This window comes from Peromyscus eremicus, chromosome 4, assembly GCF_949786415.1.
Source record: "Peromyscus eremicus chromosome 4, PerEre_H2_v1, whole genome shotgun sequence".
Classification (NCBI taxonomy): domain Eukaryota; kingdom Metazoa; phylum Chordata; class Mammalia; order Rodentia; family Cricetidae; genus Peromyscus; species Peromyscus eremicus.
This window is the reverse complement of record NC_081419.1, coordinates 120,185,356-120,208,296: the sequence shown is the minus strand read 5'-3', so window position 1 is coordinate 120,208,296 and position 22,941 is coordinate 120,185,356. Positions and strand designations below refer to the sequence as shown.

General features: G+C 40.7%; 1 protein-coding gene across 2 annotated transcripts in view; it reads left to right on the top strand.

Moving 5' to 3' along the window:
- Positions 1-22,941, top strand: part of Ralgapa2 (Ral GTPase activating protein catalytic subunit alpha 2) — a 275,792-nt gene that overhangs the window by 150,041 nt on the left and 102,810 nt on the right. For both annotated transcript variants that reach the window (XM_059261570.1, XM_059261569.1), the window contains exons 24-31: positions 3,673-3,801; positions 7,712-7,840; positions 8,636-8,694; positions 12,716-12,824; positions 17,427-17,537; positions 18,813-18,881; positions 19,144-19,281; positions 20,342-20,525. In XM_059261570.1, the coding sequence (XP_059117553.1) occupies positions 3,673-3,801; positions 7,712-7,840; positions 8,636-8,694; positions 12,716-12,824; positions 17,427-17,537; positions 18,813-18,881; positions 19,144-19,281; positions 20,342-20,525 (928 nt within the window). The remainder of the gene's footprint in view (positions 1-3,672; positions 3,802-7,711; positions 7,841-8,635; positions 8,695-12,715; positions 12,825-17,426; positions 17,538-18,812; positions 18,882-19,143; positions 19,282-20,341; positions 20,526-22,941) is intronic.

Genomic DNA, 22,941 nt, shown 5'->3' with positions numbered 1-22,941 from the left:
TCTTGTTTAGTCTGTTTAGAATGTACAGAAGAAACCAGTTCTTGCTACCAGACTCACTTGTTTGAGGTAGGTTCTAGAATTCCTAAAAAGGATGAAGCTTAGAAAACCTAAAGATCTTGTTCCTGATTTTGCTTTCGTTTTTTTACCCCCGCATTATATACACAGTCTCTAATTGCTTGTTAAAGAAGTTGTTTTAGGGAACCAATTGCTGGAGCTTTTTAATTTCTAGGGTAATATATGATCAAAGAGATTTGTCTGTGTTATCTCTGAAATGTTTTAAGATACCCTTCCTCTATAAATCATTAAACATTCGTTCAGCAAATTGTACAAACTAAACCTATGAAGTAAGTTCTATAAAGTAAAAATCCTTCCTTTTTGAAAACCACTGTTTGCTGACAACACTGTTTACTTCTGCATGGCCGTTGAAAGCCTCCATAAAACATGTATTCCTATCTGCATCCCACTGCCTACTGCTAATTAAGGAGGAATCGTCCCCTCTTAGGGAAGACAGAAACATGCTGTTTTGGGGACAGCCCACAATCTCTAACTCAGGTCTTGTGGCCCCACTTCTAGGGTTCTTCATGGGGAGAGTTTGAACACAGGAAAATTTCCCAGCAGTGGTTTTAGTGTACGCAGCCTTGAGAGAAGGAATCACACGGTGAGAATAACAGCCCCTTCCCCCATCAGAGTCTGTCTTTATGACATTCTCAGGCAAGGTGGAGGTTGTGGGCCGTTGTGGACTCCTGTGGGCCCCATGGCATTGCAAACCACAGTTTTCAAAGAGTGGTGCCTGTCACAAACTAAGAGCTTCTGGCAGCTAGTGATGTTTTTAGCAAGAAATTTGGCATCATTTGCTTGCTAATATTATATTGGTTTTAAGGAGTATATTCTGTTTCTGACAGAAAGTAATCATTTTTCAGTGTAACTTTAAGTTTCAAAAAAGTGAAACACCTATTGGAAACACATATTAGGCAAGTCATGCTTTAGAGGGAGGTAGTACAAGGGCATAAGAGCTGCTCCTCAAGTGATGGGTGTATGGTGACTGCCATTCTGTCTGACTGAGAATAAACTAGCCGAAGCTGGAGGATTTTGTTTTATATTTCCAAAGATTGACCTTAATACCTCGAGGTGGAGGAGTGGGGCGAAAGAATGATTTTTCTATGAATTAGAAATGAATGGAGCTCGTCATGGATGGCCCTCTGTTGGGAACATGGATGGCAGATGCACTCCTGAGTACCATGTGGCTATTCCTAATTTGAAAGTGTTATCTCAAAGATAGACCCTTTGGACTGCTCCGTTTCAGTGTAGATAAGCAAAGTAAGCCAGCATGTGGCGGTAATTTGGCTGACTGGTCCTACGGCCCCCTCTTTAACCCCCGCATTAACCTGCCCCAGTGCTGTCTTTGGTGACTACAGCAGAGGCACACTGTCCCCACAGGCTCCGTCTTCCGTGGGTGGCAAGTAGGGTAGGCTTGCCATCTGTTACTGTCCCTCTCTTCCCCTCTCTGCCCATAGAAGCAGGTTCGGTTGAAGTCACTGGCCCAGGTCCAGGGACTGGGTGAGCCCTGTGACTTTATCTCAACAACATGTGTATCTGCCATCGTTAGCACCAGTGACAAGTTTGTAGTTTCTTCTGAACGTAGTTTTTTTTTTTTTCTAGGTCTTTATGCATATGTACCAATGAAGCAAGTTTTACAAATTACAGTTTCAGCTTGCCAAAGGATTCAGTTCCCAATTCCCAAAAACCTATTCCAGAAAACCATCTTTAAACCAAAATTCTAAATTCCAGTGGTGAAAATGGCTCATTTGAGTTAGTTTAGTGTGTGCTAAAGATTTAAAAAACCCATAGGCTTCAGGGTTTTAGCTCCTCATCTCAACAGATGGAATTAACGCAAACATAACAAAGCTAACATCATGGCTGTTTGCATTATTAATCTTCAGATGCATGGCATTCTGCTACCTTGCTAGCCAGGTTTGCACGAATCCTTTCATTGCAGCATATGTCAACAGAAATGTGCTTCCATCTGCTGCTGGATAGCTTGATGCCTGATATTCTGAGACAAGGCCCCAACACAATGCATACCTCTGTGAGTAATTACAGGTGTGTGGTGAGGAGCCCAGGGCATTAATCAGAGGCTTAATTATGAAAAAGGTAGATCTTTTGTTCCACTCCTGGAGCCTAAGTCTACCACACACTTTCTAACCTGCAGCATCCATCTGCTCAGCTCAGAGAATGTTTGTCTTGGCTGATAGGGACTCTAAAGTGTATTGCAGGACATGATTAAAGCAGGCTTAAATATTAACTGGGGAAAAACCTTGGTTCTGGTTTTTCTTCCATTCCTTCCTTTTATATCTCTGTCTATCATCTATCTATCTATCTACCTCACCTTTATCTGTAAATCATGTTTATCTGTTCATTTTTGTGTAAGAAAAAGTTGACTGAAATGCCAAAACTTAAGTTTTAAGTTAAATGCTTATCGTATGTGAACACTAAAATATTACGTATTCTATGATCATTTGAAGCATAGAAATAGTAATATTTATATAAATAATGAATTAATTAAATGGTTCTACTCTAAGAAAAATGTCTTGGGAAAATGTTTTGTGACCACATACAAGTTGTGTTTAAGAAGACAAGTTGTGGAATGAGGTGAATCTTGTGAAGGGCCTAAGATAACTTTGGAAATTAGCATGTGGCTATGCTTTGCTCTAATTTAATAGTTGTCAGGACTATTTTGAAGGGTTTATTCAGATACTCACACGGACAGCCAAGGTTCTTATGTTTTGCTATTTACTTGTATATTGACACTATCGGTTCCATGATGGCAAGTCACATAACTGAAGTCCTTCATTGTGGTGGGTTTGTTTGATTTATGTGCCTGGCTAGAATCTGTGTAAAAGAAGATTGTAGTTTTCATTCTAATCCCACTTATACATGCACACACTCACACAGATGGCTTTAGAGGGGGGCCTGGCCATGATGGTGTGAACACTGTCCTGTGGTGGATCTGATCCGGCACAGGCGGGAATGAGGGACTGGGGGTTGGGGGGCAGCCAGCCCTCCACAGGAGTCCATTATGGACACAGGATGGAGAGCTGGCGGGGAGATGCTCCTGATGCTGAGCTCTGGCAAATGGCTGCTGTTGGCTTTGTGTCTGCACCTCCTGGGCACATCAGATCTGTGGCAACTCCCTGACCTCAGTACCTCATGCATGTAAGAAGAGCATTACCTTAGCACTGCCCACACTCCTATTTCTTAGTGCCTGAAACCTCCATCTCTTTGCCTGTAAGATTCACTAATAGTATACTTTAGCCTCTGGGGGTTGAAGCTGAAGACAGAACCCAGTTTTTATTTTATGGGTGTTTGTGGGTTTTATGTATATGTCTATCTCAGCAGTTCTGTAGCTTGTCCGAGGAGACCACTGTGAAGTGGGATACAGGACAGATGTTTAGTGAGCCTCAATGCCACAGGATGGGTTTTGGATAAGTCATCTTACAGTTTGTTGGAAGAGATGTGTACAGGAACCATTGGAGTTATGCACCCCCTGCACTCTTGTTTAAAAACTTATCACCATGCTCTGCTATGTTATGGTGGTCATGCATGTACACAAAGAAACCACTTTAGAATTTTGTTCTTAAAATTACAGTTGCGTTTTCTTATTTTCCTTTGCAGGATGTCTTAAACACTATTATAAGAAACTGTTCACCCCGCTTTTTCTCCCTGGGTTTGCCTGGTTTCTCAATGCTGGTGGGGGATTTTATCACTGCTGCTGCCAGGGTCCTCAGTACAGACATGTTGGCGGTGAGTATGACAATGTTCAGCATCCCAGCTCCTGGGAGACTTCACAATTGCTAACAAGGCTCAGATTTCTCCACTCTAACAGGTGTTGACTCATTAGTGCAATGTGAAACTGGGCTCTCAGAGTAGATACCCTGGCAGCTGATCTGTGAAATTGTAGGATAAGATGACATACTGGTACTGGAAAGGCGTTTCATCAAAAGGCCAAAGTGTGAGAAATCATATCCCCACTAGTATGTCAGCACACTTACACGAAAGCAGGGCCTGTCTTACAGACCCTTATTAGTATTTGCCTGTAAATGGCATTATGGACATAAATGCAGTAAAGAGAGAATTTGAAGTGTATGTTCAAAGTAATGTGTTGTTGTTTTGTTAAATTTAGTTTGGTTGCTGTGAGTCTCATAGAAAGAAATAGAAGTCTGTGGTCCTTGGGATCAAATCAAGGGCCTCTTGTATGTTAAACTTGCATTTTACCACTGAGATACACCCTATCCCCGAAAATATTTCCTTAGAATATTAGAATACTTTTTTTTAATGGTATATAGTCATATTAATGTGTGGGAAAACTCTGAAATTGTTGTACTACTAATTATTCTACTAAATTAGAAGCAAATGGGCTTACTGAGCATCAGGGGCCACAAGAGGAAGTTATGCCCACCCTCTTTCCCTGCACTGTTCAGGCAGTGTCTCAGGACTGTGGGACAGCACTTGTTTAAAGTCCTTTTTCCACTTGTGCTGTATGTACAAACTATTGATCTAGTGAGTTACCACCCTCAAACCCTGTAAAGATGATGAGTATTTTGTAGTTGTCAGGGATTTACATGAAGTCAGTATGAGTAGTCAGGATGCTAAATTTTATCTGATACATGGTTCATCTTTCACTTTCCATTGAGAGGTGGTTAGTACTTGATAATTTGTGATCATGTTTTATGCCCTAATGTCTTCTTCTAAGGCTAAATTTAAAAATAAAGAGAAAGAAAGAGATAAGAACAAAAGGGAAGAATAAGAAAAGGAAAAAATGAGGAAGAAAAATGTTGAATTTCTTTATAAATATGTGACAACTTTTCTCACTTTATTTCTGGCTTTGGGGAAATCATCTCCAAAGAACCTTCTTGTTAAGGGTTAACCCTTCAAGTTGGCACTGAAAAAAAATTACAAGACCCAGGCAAGAGAATCATATGTTGTTAGAATTTTATTACCTGCTAGGAGTTTTTCTGTAGAACATGCTACAGCCATTTATGGTATAGCACCACACATGGTAAGCTCCCTGTCTACATGGATCTTTTGCCTAAGTGAGCTATTTAAAGTAACCTTCCAGACATACATTGGTTGATGGGCATATAAAAAAAATACTCAACATCTTTAATCAGAAATGCAAAATAAGACCAGAAGATAATAATTTCCATTGTTAAGAGTTGCTGTCATCACAAAGGAAAATAAGTGTTGAAGATATGGAGGAAATAGAATCCTTGTGTACTCTTGGTTGGAATGTAAATTGGTACAGCCATTGTTGAAAATAGAATGACCTTAAAAGATTAATGTAGGCGGAGTTTTTTGTTGGGACTGCTGGCTTCCAAATAACCACCCAGAGACTCCTTATTAATTATGAAAGCTTAGCTGATGCTTAGGCTTTTTTTTTAAAGCTATCTCTTATAACTTAATCCATTTCTATTAATCTATGTGCTGTCTCCAGGCTCATTTACCTCATTTGTACTTTCCATGCTGCTGCTTCTGCATCTGGCTCAAGACCCTCAGACTCCGCCCTTTTTCCCAGCATTCTCTCTGCCTTGAAAATCCTGCCTAGCTACTGGCCATTTAGCTTTTTTATTAAACCAATCACAGTGACATATATCCACACAATGTAAAGGAATATTCCACAGATTAATAAAACCATTAAGTGATCTCATAATTCTACTGAGATATATGGTCAAAGGAAGTAGAATCTGCATATGGAAAGGTGAGCTGCCTCTCATGCTCACTGCAGCATTATTCTCAGTTAGCTAGTTAGAGTAACAAATTACAGTGTGTACATATGTGGATGAACAGATGTGACACATATAGTAGAATATTCTTCAACCTTAAAAAATCTTGTCTCTTTGACAACATGAGTGGTTCCAGAGGCCACTTTGCCTGGGAAATGAGCCAGACATGGTCCTGCATCATCTCTGTGACATGTGAACTCTTAAAAGTCAAATGAACACAAACAAAGAGTAGTCTGGTGTTTGCTAAGGGCTGGGGAGTAAATGGGGTGATGTTGGTCAGTATGGAAAGTTTTGGTGAGTTTTTGAAACCTCTTGTACAAAATGATGATCATAGTTAAAAATACTATATTGTAAACTTGAAATTTATCAAGAGAGTGTTCCTCCATGGACAAGGACAGCTCTCTGAGATGATAGCTGGGTTAATAAAGCTTAATTGTAGCTTTCATTTTACAGTGTGTGTACTTTTAACCATGTACACAGACATACATATATTATACCCCTTAAATCAGTGTTTCTCAACCTTCCTAATGCTTTAATGCAACTCTTTAATACAGTTCCTCGTGTTGTGGTGACCCACTCCTCCAACCATAAAATTATTCCATTGCTACTTCATAATTATAATTTTGCTATTGGTATGAATCTTAATGTAAATATCTGATATGCAACCCCCAAAAGGGCCAAGACCCACAGGTTGAGAACCATTGCCTTAAATATAATTTTATCTGTCATACCTCAGTGATGAAGAAACAATAGCTTTCCCAAATGGTGTTTTAAACAGAGAGAATATGAATATAACAGTTATATAAAAGAGAGAATGATTCTTTGAATTGCTTTCCTGTGTAAATGCGAGGTTTAAAGCTGTGCACCTGATGAGAGGTGCTTGGATGGAACACACCTGCTCAGCCAGAGTTTTTAGGTATCACAGTTAATCAGGAATGTGAGACATCCCTGCTTGCCCAGGCAACTAAAGAGAGAAGTGTGTGCTTCCACACAGCAGCCATATTTAACAGCCAAAACTAGAACCAATCCAAATATCCATTAACAACAGAGCAAAAATAGTAATGTGCACTTACATGCCATGGAATACTGTATAGCAGCTCACAGCAGGGAGCCCCAGGTCTATATTGCTCTTTGGTTGGGTTTGGATCTATGAGTGAAGAGGACAAAAACTACTACCAACACCCCAAAGTTAGGTGGTAAAGAAATGGGCAGTTGCAGCGAGGGTGACTGTCAGTCTCTTTGGAAGGTGCCCCAGAAGCCCTGTGATAAAAGTGCTCATACTGCAAGGGAGCTGTGAGCTGTATCAGATGCCTCTAAGGTCAGATAAGATTGAGACTGGAGGTGTCCACTGGGTGTGTACCATGGAGGTCATTAGCCAAAGTACTTACCATGCCTGACTTTAGCGAACCTTAACAGTTCCAGCAGTCACTGCAAACCTTCATACTTAAAAACGAAACAACACGTGCTTCTGACTCTCTCCCTGATGCCACTGCTCCATTCCCAGCTGGCACCACTCTTTCCCCATCTCTCCAACTCCCCTCCTTATGAATGCCCTTGTTTTTTACTTGAAAAACAATGCTAGGTCATTCTCATTTACCCTGCTCTGTCTAGATCACAAACACTGAACTGATTTTAAACAGCCAGGACAGAGCTGTTTGCATTTCTAACTCTGAATGGGTCTGTAGACCGGTTTTCATAACACTTGTTTACATCAAATGTAGAGATGTTTTCCGTTCCCTGCAAATTTGCCTCTTCATTTAGACAAATTTCTCGTGCCTAAACATCCACCAGAAAAATAACCATAAATAGTTTAGTGCTTCATATCTAGAAGGAAAAATAAAGATTCTCTCTCAAAACCAGAACAAAGTAAAACGTGTTCTTCAAGCTTCCAGCCTGTGTAAAGAAACTCGGTGTTTCCCTCTTGTGTGCAGGTGCCCCGTTCAGAAGCTCTCACACTCCTTGGTTCCCTCGTCTGCTTCCCAAATACTTACCGGGAGATCCCTCTGCTGCAGTCCGTGCCAGAAGTGAGTGAGGTCATCCCAGGAACTGAAGATGTCAAGGTACATAGCTGAATCTTGAGTTTAGTATCTACGGCTGGAGTTCCATCACCGTCTTCCATCCTATGCACTGATCTATTTTCCCCTGACATTTGCTGTTTCTTTTGAAAGTTTCAGTAGTCGTTTTCAGAAATGAGTTGTATGAACTGTGAATGTATCATATTCACAGCATATTGCAATTAGACCTGAGAGCCCTGTTCCTCTGTTTTTTTATTAGTTCTGTTTATTGTTCCTAGAGATCATAATTATGTAATGAATCATCATTTGTAGTAATTCTGTTAGCTTAGTTATGCTGCATTAGTGTAGCAAATGAATTTATAAGAAATAATTCCAGTAAGCTAAATATTCAATCCCATTGCTGGCCTGATTAAATGCTACTAATAACCTGAAATTCCAAATTATTTCTTGGGGAATAAAAGTAAGCATTTTTTTTCTGTCTTCAGCTGACATTTGAAGCAAACAGAAAATCCAGGCACCAGTCAATCAATCTGTAACCTTGATTATAATCTGTAATTCAATGTGCAGTGTGTAATCCAATCAAAATAAAATGGAGATTTTCCTATCTGGAAGTCTCAAATGCTTTGCTTGATTTCCACTGGATCCCTAGAAATGCTGTGCTGCAGGCTGGCTCAGTTACCCAGAGAGGCACTTGCTAAGATGAGCCAAGTTCTCTCTGAAAGAAGGGCTGCCCGAACTCCGTGGCCTTTCACTAGCTCCAGGGTGCCTGTGACATGGTCAGCACATGCGGGAAACCAACAATGACATCACATTTTCATTTACTGAATTTTGTGTTTTTAGCATTACCTCATAAATATTTTACTGAAGAATGCTACCGAGGAACCAAATGAATGTGCAAGGTAAATGATGAACAAGAGGTAAACTATGTTAGAATTTTAAGATGCACATTTATGTCTAAACAGTTACTGTTTAAAAAAAAAAACCCTTTCCATTTCTCTTACACACAATGAAATGTATAGTAAGCATTATGTCAGAAAGATGCTGTGCTTAGCTGCTTATAATGTCATTATTACTAGAGAAAAGAGTAAGATGAAGAGTAAGATCGCGTATACTGTGTTTTACATAAAATGCAAGATTAGAAATAAGTGATGTTTTCAGAAAGAGGGAGGGGTAAAGCAACAGTTCATAAAAGCTGTATGTTTCAGGCAGAGATTCTAAACTCATTTGTACCTCGAGACATTTGGCAATGTGTAGAAACATTTGGGTGTTTCTACCAAGCAGCTAAGACTGCTACAGTCTGTGACCAAGATAGGGGGCTTTCTAGGCCAGCTATATGGTAAGAAATTCGTCCCTCTCCTCTCAAGGTGTAGGCCAAAACTGGGAATGCTGAGAGAGGAGAACATCCACCTCTCACTCAACTTCCAACCTTGTAAGGCCACTTCAGCCTCTGACTGCCTCGTGGCAATTAGCACATGTCCTGGTCCATAACTTTACTGTCTTGTAAACTCTGCTGATTTTAAAGTTTATTAACATTTATATTTTTCTGAACTTCGCTTACCTTCAGTAGATGGATTAGTCCAGTTTTCCTAGTCCGCCATTTTCAGAAACTATGCGTTACCAGTTTGCTAACATTAAACTAAACTTGGGTATGAGATATCCTGTTGCTGGAGAATTTCTCTCCAGCTCCCGCCACCAAGTCCCGCCAGTCTCAGAGCCCACTTATAAAATAAACACACAGACTCTTACATTATTTAAACTGCTTGGCCATTAGCTCAGGCCTGTTATTGTCTAGCTCTTACTCTTATATTTAGCCCATTTCTATTAATCTTTACTTTGCCACATGGCTCATGGCTTACTGGTACCTTACATCTTCCTTGTCCTGATGGCGGCTCGCAATGTCCCTCTCTCAGCCTTCCACTTCCCAGAATTCTTTTCCTTGTCCCGCCTATACTTCCTGCCTAGCCAATGGCCAATCAGTGATTTATTTACTGACCAATCAGCAACACACTTGACATACAGACCATCCCACAGCAATATCCCCATCTTGATTTATAGATTCTGGTTCAGGTAATATTTTGTTCAGGAAGTTATATTATGTCAAAAGTCTATAATTTTCTAATCCCATCAAGCCCTCACCCTGTTTGGGTGTCACGAAAGGGAGTCACAAAACAAGGAATGTATTCTTCCCTCACTCAGAATATCTTTTGCAGCAGTAGGATTATAGTATCCTGTGTATTAGTAGATCTCACTAGCATAAGTGTCCAAGAAGTTGTCCATCTCATCTTTGCTGTTAAATATTTTGTGTATTCTCCGGCTGTAAGGCTAGTCTTGTTGGATTTTCACTGTTACTGTTTTTGTCAAACGGTTCGTTTTTGTCTTTCCTCTCCCGAGTTGTTTTCATTTTCAGCTTTGGGCTCCTTCTTTATACTCTTCTGTTTGTGAGGTTATTCTTCTGTTGCTTTTTAAAAATGCATACTTGGTGTATTTTTAACTTTTCTCCTTTAGCATTAAAGACTTCATGTTTGTTGTTAAGGGCTACCTTTTCTAAATCTTGTTAAGTTTTAATATGCAGTATTTTTTAATTCCACTTTTTTTCTACTTTTCATTATGATTCCTTCATGGGCTCATGAGGAGTTTTTTTTTTATTAATTTCCAAATATATAGTTATTTCTATCTTAAAAATTTTTAGACTTACCTATTTTTTAAATTTTATGTGAATTAGTGTTTTGCTTAGAACTAGAGTTATGCATGGATGTGAGCTACTATGTGGGTGCTGGAAACTGAACCCCAGTCCTTTGCAAGAGCAACAAGTACTCTTAACCACTGTCCCATCTCCACCCTCTATCTTTTTTTGTCTCAAGTAATTACAGTGTAGATCAAAATGTGTGCTTGATGACTGTATTTTAAGTTGTTAATATTTGCTTTAGGACTCCATGTGTAGTCATTTTTAGCAGATGTCCCATATATTCTTGAAAAGAATGTACATAAGGGCTGAAGAGATAGCTCAGTGGTTAAGATCACTTACTGTTCTTCCAGAAGACTTGGGTTTGAATTCCAACACCCACATAGCAGCTCATAATCATCTGTAACTCCAGTCCCCAGTGACCCAATGCCCTTTCCTAGCCTCCTTCGGCACTACAAATATACATGCAGCCACAATTCCTATAAGCATAAAATAAAAGTGAAAAACACTGTACTTAAAAAGAGAAAGAAGAGAATGTACACACTGTTCTTTAGTCATGGGGTATACTGTTCCAGATGTAACCTTACAGAGGTTCACATATTCTGCGTTCCTTGTGGACTTTATTTTGTTTTTATTAATTTGATCATTTACTAAAAGGTATGTTAAAAGCTTTCCACTTGTTGTTGTACCTTAATCTGTTTCCTGGAATTCTTGTCAATGGCTATGATGTTATTAATTGCATAGGCATTTGGAATTGTCCTATCTCTGTAGTGAGTCAAATGTATTTATGTTTAGATGGCCCTCTTTATTTCTATGGATGGTTTGTTTTATTTTAGAGACCACTTTACCTGCTCCTGATTTTATACTGTATAATACTTTTTATCTTTTCAAATAGCTTTTCTGTATTCTTTTTATGATTCTTTGAAAAAGCTGTATGTATCTGGATTTTATGATTGTATAAATTGTGTGTTCCTTGTCTTTTAATGGAGACTTTATTTAGTTCATATGTATTGATCTTTTGGGTGTGTTTTTATCTTATTTAATATTTTATTTTTAATTGGAACTCCTAAGCATTTTCCTGTTTATTACCTTTTTTCCTGCCTCTTTTCTATGCTTTTTTTTTTTTTTTTTTCCTTTTTGGCTTTTAGTTTTTCTTTTCCATTGTCAATTTCATTGTCCTAGATTTCCATTCAGTTCTCATAAAGGTTGTTCTAGAGATTTTACTATGATTTTTTAAGTCTTGAAGTTAGTCTGCCTTTACCCACTTCTAAACAATGCCTGTCCCCTGCAACAGAATCTGCTTTCCTCTGGCAACTGCTCCTTTCCTGACCCCTGTGCTAACACCCCTTCTCTGCCTAACTTCTGCATATTAAAGTGACCCAGTGACTGGGTCTGAGCCTAGCCTTTCCCTGTGACTTTCTGCATGTCTCACACATTCTAGTCAGTCTATAACTGCTTGTCGATCATTTTCAGTTTATTTACCTGGCCTTTTAATGAATTTCTTGCATAGCCAGGCTTAGATATTGAACTCCTAACATCCAAATGTAACACAGCCATAACTGAATTTTCTAGTACCTTCTGACATCCCCTGCCCTATTAAGCCCGATGCCCCTCAGATTTCATCTCAAAAAATGAAAATATTTACTCAGGTTTTCAACTCAAAGTCTTGTGGAATATATCTGATTTTTTAAAATCTTCTCATGCCTATCAAATAATCTTTGTAATTCCTTTCCCCTAATTTGTTTTATTTATGGAAAGTCACATTTCTTTGAAGAATAGCTCATACTAGCATGGTGTTTAGAAGAAATAATAGTAAAAATGTATTTATTTTGAAATTCACTTTAAAATAAAATATAGTGTTTGTCTTACATTTGACATGTATACTATACACTTTATAAGGGAATTTTCAGTAATCTAAGTTCCATGTCTTTTGTTCTTCCTCAAAATTATCTTAACAATAACAGTTTAGAGTCAATAAAAATGGGTGACATGGATTGTGGTAGTTAATAGAAAATCTGCCACTTGTTTCATGAAATATTTAAGTATTAACTAGCACTGGTGATTCTGTTTATCCTGAAAACTGGCCCACTGGAATTTTTTTTCTTTTCTCTCAAGGGAAATATTCTGTTAGTATATCTATAATTGTTGCTTCTTTGAATACATAGATTTATTTTGTCATTTTAAAAAATATATTGAACTTCATGAGTATTTTCCTCCTTTTGCTTCTCTTTTGAAAGATGCATCGCCATTTGCTCCCTCGGGGTCTGGATCTGTGAAGAGCTTACACAGTGTGCCAGCCATCCTCAGGTGAAGGATGCCATCAATGTGATAGGTGTGACGTTGAAGGTATTCCCATTTCTTAATGCCTCGTTGACATTAAACTTTCTCCCAGGACTTTAACCACTTTTAGTTTTAATTAGTCTGTTTTGCAGCTCCCTGTGTTATAGAGAGACAGTGACAGTGGCTTACAAGCCCCATTCTGAGGGCCGTGATAAATATTCTGGGAGGCTGCCAGTGGCTGCCTCACTGTTGACAGCTGTTCTTGGGTCATTTATAGTCTGTTTGTGGACCAAGCCTAGGCCAGTTGGGTCTCTTCTGGTGACATCTCAGGATTTAAGAAAGTGAGGTTTCAAGCTGTGACCTCTTTGGCATGACTGAGATAGGAGCCTACAGCTTCCTCTTAAGAACCTGGGTGTTCATCTGCTGTCTGAACATAAGGCATTTGGGGGCATTGTCCTTCTTTGCTTTGTTATTGAGAGATGTGCAGTTTGTTGAGCATCACATGAAGCTAGGATATTGGTAATCTCTAGATACTTTTTAGAGTTTGTGTGATAGCTCTGTAAGGTGAGTCCCTGTTTTACACCAGAAGAAATCAAGTCCCAGAGAAATCCACTCACAAGTCCAAGGCAACGGGCATGAGTGACAGAGCCAGCATTGAAAGTAGATATGTGTGGCATAAAAGACATAATTGAACTTTCACTTGTGCAGTTAGGCTGCTTCCTAAAGCAGAGCTTGCATCCCGCCCTTCTTGGTTCCTGTGCAGAAACAGTAGACATAATTAGCACTCTTACTATCAAATTTGCAGAACCAGTGAGTCTCTGCCAGGCACTGTGCCGAGGGCTTTGTGGGAGTTCTCAGTGGCAAGGGAAGTGTTCCCATTTTACTAGTGAAGGAGGGAACTGATATGCAGGAGATAGAAGGAGCTTATTCAGGCTGTAGGAGGATTCAGCTGAATCTGAATTGAAACTCTGCACCATCTGTCCAGGCCCTTTTTCCTCTTCTTGAAGCTATGATAGTAACAATGATTACGCAGATTCTAGGCAGTTGTTATTAGACCAGTGGCAACCCTGTTTGCCCTCTGTGTGTTGTCTTCTTTGGCCCATGAGTTGATCAACCCACAGTGTTCTTCATCCTTGGAATAGAACACTGTGGTCTGGCCCCTGCATGACCAAACTCAGTACCTCTTGTTCCTCACCTGTGTCCTTTACTCCCTGTCACCTCATCCCCCATCCCTCCTGTATAACACCTGGTTGTATCTTAGAAGCTGGGCAAGTACCTGCTTCTAATCCCTTGATGAAGAATGTAAGAATTATAAACAATGATGCCACATGGCACAGTTTCCTCTGGCTGGCCTGGCCCTTGCCATCATATTTAATCCTGGGAACTATCTCAGGAGGTGAAGTGACACTGTTACCTGTACTTAACAGATGAGGGAAATGGACTGACTGAGATCCTTGCTAGGTCCAACCAGGATGCTCTGGCCTCATGCCTACCTAGGGTTTTATATAACTTCAGTGTACAGGATTCTGACTTCCAAACCACAGAGGAAAAAATACTGGATATAAGTTGTTGATTTGTATGGATCTCAATTCATTTTTAAATACCCCATTTTGTCAATTCTAAGATGTTTTTCAATTTTTTTCCTTTTCTGAAACCTAAACATACACATTTAAGTTTGTTCCCTAGCTCTAGCCTGTACTTGAGAACACTGTTAATAATCTGATGCTATCTTAGACATGTATAACTTCCTATATAGTATAGAAGAGAGATAGAAATTGATAATAGCTTGGGCCTGGAAAGATGGCTCAGTGGTTAAGAGCACTGGCTGCTCTTCCAGAGGACCCAGGTTCAGTTCCCAACACCCACAGTTTGCAACTGTCTGTAGCTGTGGTTCCCGGGGATTTGATACCTTATTCTGGCCTCCAAGGAAACCAGGCATGCACATGGTGCCGGTTTACATGTAGGCAAAACACCTATACATATTAAATAATTTATTTAATTTAGAAGGTTTGATAATATCAGAGGAATAGAATCACAGATGAACAGATTTACTTCTTTGAATGTTTATGAATTCTCAAAATGTCTGCCACATTCCTGTAATTATGAGGGAAAACATGAGGCACCAGGTAAACAATCCAGTGATATGTGTTGTGCCTTTGCCCTGTGAGTGCCATCATAGTGCCAGATCGTTCCACCGTCGGTGCGTAGGTCTGACTACTCTGGCCCACTAGACAGACACAGCCTGCTCCATAGCAACCCCAGTTTCTAGAAAGTGTAGGCGATACTCACCTGCTGTACTCATGCTTCAGCTCTCCGCCTTTAATTCAGTGTTGGCACACTCAGTCCTTCCCAGTGGTGAGTGAGTGATTTCTTTTATCCCTACCATCCTTCACCTCTCTCACTGTGTATGCAGACTGCTGCCCCATTGGCAGTCCCTTCTCCGGATCCTTAGCTGCCTCAGAGCCTGTGCCTCCACGGCACACACATAGTGCTGCTCCTCTAGAGGGAAACCGGTTCTCCATCTGTATCCTTCCAGAGCTGCAGTCCTCCATCCTACCACTTCCTCTCTGCCGCATCTCCTCCCCCCCCCCCCCCCCCCCGTTCTGCCCTAAGGCTTTTGGTCATGTCTCCCACAGCTCTTGTCTCTTTCCCCTTGTCTGTGTCCAGCTTCTTAAGAGCTTTATTAGCACACATTCATTCTTCTTCCCCTTGAACATGACGTGTACACCTCACTGTTATCCCTGCCAACAGTGGTAACAATGGGAGAAAACAGTAAAATGCATTACCGTCTCCTGTGGAGGAAATGAAACAGGATGGATGCTCAGGAAGGTGTGGACTGCTTTATGGAGATGATGAAATTTTGTGTGAGGATCTGAACAATATAGTAGTGCCAGCTACACTAGACCTGGGAACTAGAAATTTGAAGTAAAGCGAAGAGCAAGTACAAAGGCCCTAGGACAGAAACACCCAAGGTGCTTGAGTGGGGTAGGAGGCCAGTGGCGGTCAGGTCCTCTGGAGTTTAGATGAGGGAGGAAGGCTGTGAAGAGCCTCTGAATGCTCATGTGATTTAGATTAAGCAGCACAGGCATCCACAAGCTATGTGCTGTCAATAGTAAGGTGTGGCTAGCAGTGTAGCCTCTAGGTTCTGGCTAAGACTGGAAGTACAGGTGTCCTCATCCCATTTACGTATACTCAGCGTGATGACCAGGACTTTGCACATATTACCTCTTTGGCACCCACCTCACAAAATAAATAAATACATAAGTAAATAAATAAATAATCCGACGGTGTCTTAGTTACTTTTCCATTTTCTATAAAGAGATACCATGCTGAAAGCACCTTATAGAAGGAAGAGTTTATTAGGGCTTACAGGTTCAGAGAGTTAGAGTCCATGACCATCATGGCAGGGAGCATTACAGCAAGCAGGCATGGCACTGGAGCAGCAGGTGGGAGCTCACATCTTGAGACAGCAGCCATGAGGTAGAGGGAGATCTAAGTGGGAATAGCATGGGGTTTTCAAATCTCACCCCCAGTGACACACCTTTTCCAACAAGGACACACCTCCTAATCCTTCCTAAACAGTTCAAGCTATTGGGGATCAAACATTTAAACATACAATCCTGTGGAGACCATTCTCAGTCAAACTGCCACATTCCACTCCCTGACCCCCATACATGAGAGTGGCCATATCATAATGCAAACTGCCTTCAGTCCAGCTTCAAAAGTTCCCATAGTCTTTCATGGTCTCCATACAGTTCAAAAGGCCAAAGTTCAAAGTCTCTTCTGAGACTGAAGGCAATCTCTTAATTGTAATCCCATGTAGTTACAAAAGCAAATGTAATACTTCCAACATACAATGACACAGAATATATATTTACTATTCCAAAGCGGGGGGGGGGGGGGGGGGGGGGGGGGAATCAGGGCATAGTGAGGAAATAGTGGAATACTGAAGCCCGGCAGGGCAAACTCCAAATCCTGTAGCTGTATGTCTGATGTCAAGAAGTCAGATGGCTCTGTCCTTCCAGTTTTACTGACTGAAGCATATATTAGCCTATGAGGGCCATTCTCATTCAAGCCACCACAGACAACTTTGGGAGACACACCTAGTCATTGAACATACCCTAGTCCATGGGTTATGTCCTTAAAGTCTGCTTTTACACATTTCTTAGTGTGTTACATGTGTATTCTTTTATTTCCTCAGGTAGGAAGCCATTTGATTAATCCCTGTTTCTCTCTGTGTGAAATGAAGATAGCGTCTTCCTTACAGAACTGTCAATGACAATTTGTCAATGACAGAATGAGTTACATTTGTGTAGAAGGTTCAACACACAGAGGACACTCAACCATAGACTCTAATTTCCTCAAGTTGTCAATAGTATGATTTATATTAGCTGAATACAGAATTTTAAACTTGGGCTTTTCATTTCTAGGCAAACAATGGCCACCTTTTTCTACAGATCTATAAATTAATGTAGGTGATTCCAAACAATCAGCAATGTAGATTGATGGAGTGGCCATGCGCAAATGATGTTAATTGGACATAGTTTTCATCAATTCCACATGAGATACGTGTATAGAGCTGGGAAGAGCAAACAGCCCTGTTCTTCCTCCAGAACACACACCTGCTGAGCTGCTCTGTTTACTTGGGGGTTTTGATTCCTTTTGTAGTTTCCTAACAAGATCGTGGCTCAGGTAGCCTGTGATGTTCTTCAGCTGCTGGTTTCCTACTGGGAAAAGCTTCAGATGTATGAAACTGCTCTACCGCGAAAAATGGCCGAAGTAAGTCCTTTATCTGTAATGCTAAAGCATCCGTATTTCCTTCTTAATAATGTATTTGATATCTAATTAACTGTAGATCCTCAAATAATTGTTAGAGAAGCAACTATTAAATTGCCATGTGAGCCCCGTTTTCAGGCGGTATTGGCTGGCTCTTCTCAGCTGCAATTCTAGGCACTGTGCAAAGAAGCCTGCAGTGTTCCAAGGCAGAGGCTGATGCTTGGAGAGTTTGAAAGGCAGACACAACCACAACAAAGAGACCTTTTGTAGGTTGGGCTTTATTCATTGAGAGTAATTTGGATGGTGCCAACAAGGAGTAGGCAGCTGGTTTAATGCCTTCCTTGCAGGGCGGGGGCCTGGCTGTTGTGTAAAGCAGGAGTTGTTCCCAGACTAAAGCCCTGGGCCATGCTTGCTGCTATGGCATGGCTACTCCGCAGTAATGAGATCAGTGCAGTATTAACCTCTGAGGGGGAGGTGGCTAGGAGAGGAGGCAGGAGTAACAGGAAGTACTCAACCACAGCTTCTTGGAGGTCGGCTACAGCCAAGGAGTCTTTGCTCAGAGCCTAGTGGAGACTAGCTCACAGGTGCCTGTGATAAGGCACACCCATGCCGGCAGTTTTTATAACTGTACTTCTTCAAGCAAGCCCTGTTCTTTACCCATCCAGTGGAGACTGAGGAAATTTGATTTGTCCCCATGACAGATGGCAGGGAGAGAGAAGAAGTGATGCAGATTCATTTCCTCCCTGCCCTAGACAGACTTCATTGGTTGAGATGGCTTTGTTCTCTCAGAATCACATCAAGAGTCACAAGTGGTTTTTGACCTGAAGTGACCTGGAGTGAAATAGACCTTTTACTCTACTGCAGAATGTAAAGTTGGGTTTAGTGCCACTGTATAATTATCCAAACAGGATACCTGTGAGAATGAATGGCATGCTTGATGTGGGAACAGGAGGTGGAGACCTGTGCTAATTTATAATAGCAAATGGGAACCTTTTCATAATTATTTTTGAAAACTTTTTTTTCACTCCACTAGAAATGTAGGACTAATAGTAGGTATTTTGTGACTATAAAGGGAACTATTCCTTCCCTTGAGGTCTCAATCTCCCACCAAAGAAGTAGAAACCATTACATATCATTATTTTCAGATCTCCTACAACTGGCCCTATTATCGTCCAGTGAGCGTTTAGCTATGTTTAGTTGCAAGGTCATCTTGGGTTTCTTAACATACGGCTTCTAAACTATCATGGTCTGCTTGATTGGGTTTTATGTTTTGTGCAGATACTCGTGGCCACAATTGCATTTCTTTTACCAAGTGCAGAGTACTCCTCAGTGGAAACAGATAAAAAGGTAAGTGACATATTAGGTAGTTTTCCCCCACAGTTATTTTTAAATATAAGACAAAATGGTAACTAATTTTACAAATGATGGTGTCATTTATTACATCCTTATATGTTGGCTTTAGCATTCTTTCCTATGAAAGCCATTTTTGTTTACTTACTCTGCATTTGTGTGTCCACTGAATATTGAGCAGGGACAATCCTGTTTATTTTTACATGCAGTGGGTCCTAAGGGACATAGAGTGAGATTCTGGATATATTTCTTCTTCTAGTTTATTGTGTCCTTGCTCCTCTGCCTCTTGGACTGGTGCATGGCTCTGCCTCTGAATGCCCTTCTCCACCCGGTGTCCACGGTGGTCCTGGAGGAGCTGCACCCACCCCGGGCTCCCTTGCTGGATTATATCTACAGGGTGAGTAAGCCTTGAGCACAGATGGTGGACCTACGGATTAAAAATTATCAAAATGTTGTACATTTTGTACATTTATGTATTTGTGCCTTCTGAAAAAGACCAATGGAAAGCTAAGTATTTGGAAAGAAATGAATAATTAATGAACAAGCAGAACAGATGCAATTGCAGAAAGCTAGTAGTTGCCAAGGTAAAGATACATACATTTCACATGATTGTCATCTTTAAACAATTACTGTTTGATCAGAATGCCCCCAGTCTTCATGGCACGTGATCTCTGCCTACTTAAGTTCAAAATGGACTGTTTATGTTATAGGAGGGTCTGCAGCATCCAGAGATCTGTTTTTCAGAGTAAGAAAAGAAAACCATAGTGCTTCTAGTAATCTCTTTGCCTTAAAGAAACCTCAAGGGGCAGGTGTGGTGGTGCAGGCTTGTAATCCCAGCACTTGGGAGCATGAGAGCAAAAGGATTGCCTTGAGTTCAAGGCAGCCTAGGCTACATAATAAAACCCTATCTTACAACCAGAACCAAACCAAAACTAAAAGAACACAAAGGGAAAAAATCCTTTGGATAGGAGTTAAGAAATCTCACTTTGTGAGAAGTGAGAGACTTTAAAATCTGTATTCAATTTACTTTTCTTTAATTATGCTTTGAAAATGATATTAAATTATCCCTTATAATATGTGGGTTCATACGTTGTACTGATTTAAACTCAGGTTGTGGTCACCCTGCCCTCTACCGTGAGGGCTTTCCCACAGCCGTCTTTCATCTCCTGGGCTGGGTCCTTCCATCTGTGTTGCCTTTGGAGGCTGATAGACTGAGGTGTGTGCAATCCCACATGAACAGAAACCTTCTCACTTATGCTTTCTATGTGCCCTGAGAATGTAGGTATTATTACTGACTTGCTTGTAGCACAAAAATAGTTAGGAATGGAAAGAACCCCGTATTTTGACATGTTCCTAAGTAGCAGTCCTGTCTCCTGGGCACTGTGGGGGGTTGGACAGTTTGTCAGGGGTCAGGAGGTGGTGGCATACTGAATGCCACCCCTGTTTGTTCTCCTCAGGTTCTGCACTGCTGCGTCTGTGGCTCAAGTACATACACACAGCAAAGTCACTACACCCTGACCTTGGCTGACTTGTCATCCACCGATTATGACCCCTTCCTACCTCTGGCAAATGTGAGGAACTCCGAGCCGGTCCAGTACCATTCATCAGCCGACCTGGGGAACCTGCTGACTGTGGAAGAGGGTGCGTATGTCTACAAATACACAATCTTATGGGCAGGAAGAGGTAAGATTGTAGTCTTGTCCATGCTTGTGTTTTGGGTTTGTTTTGAATCTACTTGTTAAAGTCCCGGTTTATAGGCTCTCTTGTGGCAAACTACCGTCCCTGTTTCTTACTCTTTTTGTCTGCTATTTTTTTGTCCTCTCTTTTTTCTCATCTTAAATTATTCACATGGTTTTGTATTACTGAAAATCACTTGTCTCATACCCATGGAATGCAAAAAAAAAAGGTTGGGGGGGGCCTCATTTTTCTATCCCCAGAAGTTTTACATCTGGTGGGGGAGATAGGATGAGGCTGGGCTGGTAGCATCCTCAGGACTTCCCATAGGGAAGAATTAAGCTAGACACAGCAGGAAGGGCAGGCTTTGAAGGAGCTCATAGAGTATTCCAGAGTGGAAGCCCTCGTGAAGGAAACTGGGAGCTTACTTGCCCCAACTTGGGATGTGTTCGTTCCTGTGGCAGACAAGTCTGTAGAGAGTGTTAGGACTTGGCTGCTCTATTTCCTCCTCAGCCACTGCTCCAAATGAGAGGCACCCAATGTAAGCCTTGGAATATAAGTCTGAAAGTGAGTGGGTCACTCTAAGTGAGGCAAGTTTTCATGAAACTAAACACATATAAATGTGTAAAACTAGTACATATTAATGTCCATTTCCTGGTTGTGGTATTGTACTGTATAGGTAAGATGTTACCCCTGAGATGAAGGGTTTTTAAGATCTCTTTTATTTCATATTACTGTGTTTGAATCTTCAACTGACTCAATTAACAGCTTGAAAATGTGGCGACAGAGTAGTGTACCATCACCCAAGGAAACTGCATGAAGCTTTTAAGTTTGAAAGCTAGGCCCAAGAAGGGAACGTCATGGCAAAGCATCCTTAAGGGAAGAGCAGTGAGAGGATAGCACCAAGTAAGTGAGGTCAGAGACGTGGAAAAGGACCAACATAGAGTCATTAGAGGTCATTCTTCGACATCAAGGTCAAAGAGTGAGTGGTCCAGAAGCAATTAGTAGTGCTGGGTGCTTTAAGAAGCCCAGGGAAGGAGGGAGAAGAGCAGAAAAAGGGCTGTTTTGCAAGGAAGTGTTTAGATATGGACTTTACCAGAACACTTAGTTCAGGGTGGCTTATGTAACTAGATAGCATGAGTTGGTGACCACTCAAACCTGGTCAGGTGAGAGTGCAGAGTGTACAGTGCTCCCTAAAACAGGTTCACTCCTGTGTATTGACTTAGGCCGTTACCTATTCTTTATATACTGACTACTTTTGAGTAAAGTTTTAATCAAGATCCACAGTGAAGCCATCTGTGAGCATATGTGCTCAGACTGATCACTGCTAACAACCACTTAAAGTAGAAGGGAGGAGAAGGGCTTCAGGAGGTGAGAGGTCAAGCTTTGTATTTCCTCTAGGAATTTAGAGACAAGAAGATACTTGGAATCTTTTCCTTTTCCGTAGTTTGTGGGAGCCCTGAGCTGGTTTTGTCACTGGTTGAATCCAGATCATCTCCAGTTCTCAGGGAATGTACAGGAAATAGACTTAGCTGAGATGTAGCAGGAGGAGAGGTCAGGCTTTCACACCTGCTCCTTTTCCTGACTTCAGTACCAGACCCATTAGGGGTTTATTAGATGTGTTGTAGTCGTGTCAGAGTTGGATATGACTCCAAGTCATTCTCCATTGTAGAATTCAAGTATTCACAAAATACAAATCAAAAGCACAGCCTCTGTGAGCAGAAGAAGAGGGAAGGTGGTGTTCCAGCTGGTGTTTTCTTCCTTGGCCCTTTGTCATCTTGTACCTTTACCGTTAGTTTTATGCCTGCCCTGCTGTCATGGCAACGGCGTGTTTCCCATTATGAACTGTGAACTCCCGGCTGGTTTCATGTGGGCCTCTGGGGCAACAACATTTCTTAGCTGGAGCATTAAATTTCTTAGTTGTGTAGAAATCTTATATATTTCTCTTAGGTTGTGGAAAAAAGTTTAGGAAGAGATGTAAACGACCACTTGTGTGACATTTTATTGTGACATTTCATGTACATTGAAAAATTTGATAAGAAACCCAAGAAAATTCAAGGTGATCTTATTTATTCTCTGCACTCATTGCTCAGAATTTCTCAAATTTCAGAGATTTGTTTCTTTCTAGGGTTTTTATACAGCACAAAACAAGATGTTATATGTAAGCTGGTTGGGTAATGTCTAAAGCTAAAAGTATTACATATTTATATATAGTTGTATATTTATATATATTATAAAGTTATATATTTACAGTGATTTATGTGCTAATATTTGATTGTTCACATTGTGATTTTTAAAAGCCAGTTACTTCCTAATACTCTTAGCTCAAATTATAAACTTTAATTTAAATATTTAGACCTTTTCCCATAAAATTTTAAAAGTT